At 50.6% G+C, this 7,465-nt stretch overlaps 1 protein-coding gene across 2 annotated transcripts in view; it reads left to right on the top strand.

Moving 5' to 3' along the window:
• Nucleotides 1-1,101: 1,101 nt before the first annotated feature.
• FARP2 (FERM, ARH/RhoGEF and pleckstrin domain protein 2) overlaps nt 1,102-7,465 on the top strand; it is a 74,463-nt gene continuing 68,099 nt past the window's right edge. For both annotated transcript variants that reach the window (XM_082287924.1, XM_082287923.1), the window contains exons 1-2: nt 1,102-1,132; nt 6,053-6,276. In XM_082287924.1, the coding sequence (XP_082144050.1) occupies nt 6,073-6,276 (204 nt within the window). In that variant the 5' untranslated portion in view covers nt 1,102-1,132; nt 6,053-6,072. The remainder of the gene's footprint in view (nt 1,133-6,052; nt 6,277-7,465) is intronic.

Here is a 7,465-nt window from a genome sequence, read left to right as displayed (position 1 = left end):
TTCTGCATAATTTATGTGTTTGTTATTATCAAAAGTCATATGCTATGCTAATATTTTGTTTTTCAAATTGTTGTGAAAAGGTCAAGTTCTCAGAAACAAGACAGCTCCTTGCATTTCTCATGCTATTGGCCAACAACCCCTACCTAGAGAAACCCAAGGATTTCTCTCATTCCTGTTGCTTCTTATCTTGAAGTGCAGACTCTAGTGAGCTTTGGGTGGCTCAGGGGCTGTCAAAGGTGGCCCTTTTCAGGAAGAGCTCTTTTCCTGGCTGTCCTGTTATCTGCCAGCCTTGGCCTCAGCTTTAGAGCTGATGAAATCCAGACAGTGCAAAGATCTGTTTGTCCTGTGCTGAATTTCCTACAGTGTCGTGTTCTTGTCTGTGTCAGTGAGGGATGGGGTTGCTGGTTGGGGAGTGAGGAGGAGGAAGATGCTGCTGCTTTTGGTGGTCTTCAGCTCCTTTGGCCAGCAACACTGCCCGATGCCTCTGCGCAGCACCCACCTTTTCTCCTGTTCTGTAGCGCTGAGTCTGTTTCTATCCCCACTTAAAATCTATATATGAAAAATTTAGCTAAGTGAAGACTTAAGGCGCTCGTTACTTGCCCTGGGGCTGGTTACTGGCATGGTGTCGTCCACCAGGGCAGTGTTTCCCTGAGCAAATGAGATCTGTGGGGTGTGGGATGGGTTCGGGGGTGCGCGTGGTGGATCTCTGGGGTGTACATTGGGGGGTTTCATGTGCCTTTTTTTGGGGTGCAGGCATTGGGCAGCAGCCTGTGAGCTGGCTGCCCTTCAGCTTCGGATGGAAATACTCTTCTAAAGCCTTCCTCGTGCTTAAAAACCACGCTTTGGGTTTCACTGCGGTATGAAATAATCCTCAAAGCTCGGCGGAACCGGCCGGGCGGTGGGGCAAACAGGAGGGATCGCTATGTGACTCGCTGCGCCGCTCCCCGCGGCGAAGCTCGGTGCGCGGAGCCGCGCTCCGCCGGGCCTGCCCCAGCCCCGTTACCCGCCCGCAGGGTGGGGCCGGCCCCGCCCCGGCCCCGCTGGCCACTGGCGACGGGCGGGCGGGCCGGGGCGGGGCCGGCTCGGGGCCGGTGTGCGCGGGCGGCGGCGGCGGCACGGGCCCGGCCTGGAGGTGAGCGCGGGGCGGTGGCTGCGGGGCGCGGGCCGGGGCGCGAACCGGGCCGGGGCCGGGGCCGAGCCGACGGCCGGAGCCCGGGGAGCGGGCGCGGGGCGGGGGCTGAGGGGCTGGAGCGGCGCCGGCGGCGAGCGGCGCCCCAGGCCGGTGGCTCGGCCCGCCCCGCCTGCGCGGCCGCGCTTCCGCCGCTGCCGGGCGGTGCGGCCCCGGGCCGGGCGCTCGCGTGGGAGCCTGGCCGGGGAAGGGAACGGGGTCTGCGGCCCGCGCTCCGCCAGCCCCGAGGGCTCCGGCTGCCGAGGTCTCCCGGCGGCTGCCGGGGCCTGGGGAGCGGCTTCCCCGGGGCTGCTGGGGGCTCAGAGAGCCCCTTCGCCGGGGGCTGCCGCAGGTCTGGCCTGGCGGCTTCGCCGCTGCTCTCTCGGGCTGGGAGTGTGTGAGCGCCCCGGCACACCCCGTGCGCTGCGTCCGCCTCTGTGCTGGGGACCCGCGCTGGGAGGCGAGCTGTGTCGCCCTGCTGCTGGGTCAGAGGAGCGCTCCTGAAGCCCCGCTCACCTGGCAGGGACCGGCTGCGGACGTTCCCCACTCTCCCCGCCCATCCAGCTCCTTCCAAGCCAGCGTGTTGCCGTGCAGCGCTGCAGGGGAGAGCCATGAAACCCTTCGAGGCCGTGAGGAGGGACCGTGGTCATAGGGAAGCGTGAGGTCCGCGTCCCAGGGAGACATGTCGCTCCTCTCACAACTGGGCACTCGGAATCTTCATCCCTCTTAATTGCGGTGGTGGATTCCTGCTGCATCAGTTGGTGCCAGCTCAGTGTAGCGATGCTAACGGGTGGCGATGGCTTAGTGAGAAAGTTAAAAGAGGAGAGGTTGCTCCTGATGCCTGAAGGGACCTGATCTGAGAGTACTTCTGTGTGTAGCAATCCCTTCCTATGGAAGGCAGGGACCACCCTGCTCAGATGCAGCAACTGGGAAGCTGGCCTTACTTCAGATCTGCCTTCTGCACGGGTGAGGGATGGAGCACAGACCCTGCCACTGACCGACAGGCACGGTGCTCAGAGGAGTTCCTGTGAAAGCCATTGGTACCATCCCTGGAAGCACACAAAGCCAGATTGAATGGAGCTTCTTGAAGTAAACTGGTCTAGTGGAAGGTGTTCCTGCCTGTGGCAAGAGGTTGGAACAAGATGGGCTTTAAGGTCCCTTCAAGTCCAAACCCCACTCTATGTTTCTGTGATCTTACATATACTCAGGTATAAGCTGCCTTTCCAGATTTGCTGGTAGCTGAAAACGTTGTCTTGCTTCTGAAAAAAAAGTTTATTCCATCCAAGTAGAAGATGAAACTCATTGTGACTTAAAAGCTATTTCAAAAAGTAGCTGGTACAAAAAGTTAAAAAAAAAGATTATATACGGCTACCTAAATTTTGTAAATTTTGTTTTATTTGCTCCTTCACTTAGGGCTGAGAGCAACACTCATTCAGTCACTGTGCTTCAGGGAGCAGATTTAGCTTTGGTGCCTGGTCCTAGTTTGTAGGAAATTATCAGGATAAACACTAGGTGCAAACAAGTTCAGGGAGAGGCAATGCAAGGAAGATTTTTTTACTGTTGTGGTAATACTGCATTTCAGTTTTGCATTGTTGAGACCTTGTTGTGGCTCACCTGTGGCAGGGGGCTCTCGGTGCTGTGGGACGCTCTGCTCTGCCTGTAGAAATTCTGTGTTCTTGGAGCTTGCAGCCTGTCTCAGGCTTCACTAGTTCATTTTCCTCCTCCTCTCATGTAGTCAGCCCCTTGAACTGAAGTGTTTCCTGAACCATGACACTATGGTTTTTGTCCAGAAATGTCATATGTAGTCAGAGTACATAAAACATGGTGTGTAACTCTGGTGGTGAAACTGGAAATAGTGCTTGGCTTGGTTAGCACTCCTCACACGTTGAGTGTTGAAGACAGTGGGAGCAGGCCAGGCTGTATGGGGATTGTTAATAGGTGTGATGGCATTAGTAGGGTGCCTTGGAACAGGATGTGGCATGGGAGAGATGCTCCCAGCTGGCACAGCAGGCCACTGCTCTTCTGGGGATCATGCTTGCTTCTGCACATCATGTGTTCTGCCTAGTTCTTGTTTGGCCTTTCAAATCTGAATATTGGCCGGTATAAATATTTTTAGGAACATGTAATCAGTAGGACACGAGGTCAAGCCCCATTGAGTTCGCTTTTCCTGTTACCACCTGTGGGGAAGGACTTTGACATCTGCAGTTTCTGTTTGATATGACTTTGGTCTCTCCTGGCTGGCGACCAAAGCTAGAGAGTGCCCAGGAGCTCCTCATTAGCCCGGCCTTGGGTGGCCTGCCTGCCTTGCCTTTGGGAAGCAGCTGGCTCCAGCTGGAGGGGAGGCTGCTGAGGTCTCTGCTGCAGGGCTGTTCCTTGTGCTGCCTCGGCTATTGCCGCTTGCATTTTTTTCCTTTTGAGTAACTGCAGTGTGTGTCTCTTCCAGGAGCTGTTTATTCAGAAGGGAATGAGTGCTCCTGGAGCACTAATTTTAAGAGCGGGTGGCTCATAAATAGCCTTGTGAGGAGGATGACCGATCCTGGGCAGCTCCAGTTGCTCATAGGCTCCTGAATGCCAATAGCAAAAATCTTACTATGCAATTACATGATAAGGGACACAGTATCAAGAGGATTCAGATGACATCAAGCTCTGGTTTCTCTTCAGATGAGCAGTTAGAGGTGTAACCTGGGCATCTCTTTCTGCTGACTTTTGTTGTTAGGATGGTTTTAAAATTTATGACCTAAAAGTTTTTCTCCTTGGCTGTGTGGTCACACAAACCAAGAAGTTCAGCCAAAGAATATGCACAAAACACCCCAAGAAAGAAACTTTCTGATTATTTGTCACCCAAAGCTGTGAGGTTGGGCAACTGGGCAATGTATGCCCACTTTAAAGCTTAAGCTCATCCTTCATGCAGGGTTCAGTTTTGGGTCCCTGGTGCGTGTCCAGAGAAGGGCAGTGGAGCTGGGGAAGGGTCTGGAGAAGAAGTCAGACAGATGAGGCACAGCCTGGTGGGGCTCAGCCTGGAGAACAGGAGGCTCAGGTGGGACCTTCTCACTCTCTGTAACTCCCTGACAGGAGGATGCAGCAGAGGGGCTGCGCTGGGCTCTGCTCCCGGGGAACATGGGGCAGGCAGGACAAGAGGAAATGGCCTTAAGCTAGGCCAGGGGAGGTTTAGATTCGATATCAGGGGAAATTTCTTCACTGAAAGATTTGTCAGGTGTTGGAACAAGCTTCCTCGGGCAGTGGTGGAGTCCCCATCCCTGGAAGTTTTCACACGTGTGGGTGGGGCACTTGGGGGACATGGTTTAGTGATGATGTTGGCAGTGCTAGGTTGATGGTTGGATGTGATGATGTCAGAGACTTTTTCCAGTTGTATTGATTCTGTGATTGTCACACTTTCTTGTTGCATGTCATCACCTGGAAGGCTGGTGGTGTCTCTGGGTGGTCTCAGCTGTGCTGCTCAGGCAGGGCTCTTCAGGGGCTCAGAGGCCACACAAGCTTTGTGGTGGGTGTGATGAGGTGGGGAGGCATCTGTCTGCCCTCCTGGGATAAGTTTATCTCTACAGGGGTCTGCAAGTATTAAAAATAAAACCCCCAAAATGTTAAAATGCACTGGGCTGCAGGCTAGGAAGACATTTGACCAGTCTCGATGTGTGTGAGAATTGAAATGTAAACCGCCCCCAACTAATTTGTTGGTAGACATGTAGGTCGGGCTTCATTCAAATCCTTGGAGCAGGCTGCCTACCTACTCTGAGCACAGAGAGACAAAGGAGTGTTTTCTTGGGCTGCCTCTCTTCTTTTCTGACAAAACACATTTATTACAAAACAACAGCCTCTCACTCCTTTGGATGTGAAGCCATGTGAAGGCTGTCCCACCGCAGTACCCACATACTCTGGATTGTTGGCACTCAGTGTGGTGTTTGGGTAATTCACCCAAAAGGCCCAAGGAACCTCCCTGTGTGTTCCTGCTGGGTTCCTTGCACCTTGCTGCCAAATGGTGCCAGCGGTGGGCATGGGACACAGAGGCTGTGCTGCATTCTGAGCACACAGGCCTCACCTTCGTACAGACCCCGCCGTGGTTCCCTGTGCAAATATCACCACTGCTCTGGCAGCATGGGAGAGCTGGGGAGAGAGCCACACAGCCCTTTTTCCCCATTTTGAATTAAACATTTGCTCTGCACAGCTGCCACCAAGCCGTGACAGCAAGACTTGCTCTGTAGGAGTTGGCCTCCTTGTACTACTGTGTGTCTCTTTTTGCCCACTGATTTAATATGGGTGTAGCACGAGTGTGCCAGTGAGGTGAGGAACTGTTACCTTGATGAAAGGTTTTGCCTGAGCCATGGTTTTGGGGATGCAGGAAGTTAACAGTTCCTGTTATCTCAGTGAGCAGTCAATGGGATGGTTGGGTACAGGTGAGACGCACAGTTCTGCCTTACCCTTCACTGTCCCCAGTGCTCATGCTGCTGGTGGTAGGGGGCTCATCAGCAGAAAAACTCACCAGAAACTTAAGGTGTTCGTGTTGGGAGCGCAGAAGGCACAGGTTGGACTGTCCCATTTCTTAACCATGCTTCAGAATAGTTAGTTTTTCTTCCTGCTTTTTCTTCCCAGCTGTTGGATTTTAGTCATTATATAATGATTTGGGTTGGAAGGGACACTAAAGCTCATCTTGTTCCAACCTCTCCTACGGGCAGGGACACCTTCCACTAGACCAGGTTTCTCTAAGCCCTGTCCAGAGTTTCACTAACCTTATTACTGATTTTGCTAGTGAGATAAAGAGTGTTGAATAAGGATTTTGTGACAGTGCTTCAGTGGGTAATACTTTCATACAGAATGTAAGTGGAAAATCTTTCAGGCTGTAACCCTCTGTTTTCTTCCATGTTTCTGTAGACTCTGCTCGCTGTTGGAAGATGGGAGAGATAGAAGGAACATACAGAATTCTGCAGACACCAGGCTCTCGTTTGGGTGCCCAGAAGACCTCAGGAGTGAGTACCTTGGAGCCAGGACAGAACCTCTTGACTGCCATGGCATCATCGCCTGCCAAAGCGCACGAGCGCGACCTCCCCGTCAAAATAAGGATGTTGGACAACACAGTGGAAGTACTTGACATTGAGGTAAGAGATATTTAAACCTGATGTCATGTACACTGAGCCTCTGATAATTCAAAGCTCGTAAGGATGGGCCTCTGTAGAGAGCTGGGACATTTTGAGGCAATATCTGAATGAAGATTCCTGTTGGGATTTTACCTGCTGAGAAGTAGTGATAGCAGTTGCATGGCTTGTTTTTTAAAATCTTTTGAGTATAACACATGTTTTGTGTTTTTAACAGACTTTAAATACAAGCACATACTGTAAGGAGAGTCTTTATTTGTTGTTTGCTTTGGGGGAATACCAAACATCTCCTGCCAAACTGTTCTTGCTTCCTGAGCCACATGCAGCTTTGTCAATTTGGCAGCTGGGAGAGCAGAAGAGCTTTGCCTTAGTTACTGATTTATATTGATTATTTTAATGGTTTGTATCCTCTCTAAGTAAACTTGCTCCTATTTGAAAGTCTTTGCTTGCCAGCACACTTTAGGAGGGATGCACCAAAACCAGTTCAGTGTTTCTGAAAATGTTTATTTAAAAGTATGCTTGAGGAAATCTGCCATAAGACATAGAAGCCATGACAAATAAGGGGAGATTTTGCTTTTAAACATTTTTTTTTCCAATTCTTGTTACATTTTCAGCACTAACCTCAGAGTTTAATTCTAGTTTGCCTTAAATGTGTTGTAGAAAATAACTGTGTTCTAGTGAACATACTCAGCTATCAGATATTCTACATTAGTATCAAACTGTAATCAGTTTTATAATTGTGTAGTCTATAAATGTGTAATTTATAATTAGCACTTGGAACCTTAGTTTGTTACACAGACTCAAAAAGGGTTTTTCAAATAAAGTGAAAAAGATGTCTGTGGAACTCTGAAGAAACAGTGGATTTGGGGATGTCTTCTACAGATTCTGTCCAGCTGTTCAACTCTCAGACATGAAAGCTGTTTGCTTTTTTGTTTTTTTAAGAGTGAGGCTGTGCCTGTGTCCTTCCACTTGAGCACACAGTGTCTGGTACTGCAAACCCACCCATCCCTCATGTACCACGTAGAACACAAAAGCCTCTTTTTCCCCTTTAAATTACGTTAGAATATTTTTTTAGAAAATCCGCTGACTTTGGTTCTTTTGAAGGATAATTTTATTTATTTTTCCAAGTTCATGTAGATGGTGCTTTTGTGTTTTGATTCAAAAAAGAAAAAAAAAACCCAAGCAGCACCCT

The sequence above is a fragment of the Coloeus monedula genome (assembly GCF_965178545.1).
Source record: "Coloeus monedula genome assembly, chromosome: 10".
Lineage (NCBI taxonomy): Eukaryota > Metazoa > Chordata > Aves > Passeriformes > Corvidae > Coloeus > Coloeus monedula.
This window is presented reverse-complemented; position numbering and strand designations above follow the sequence as displayed.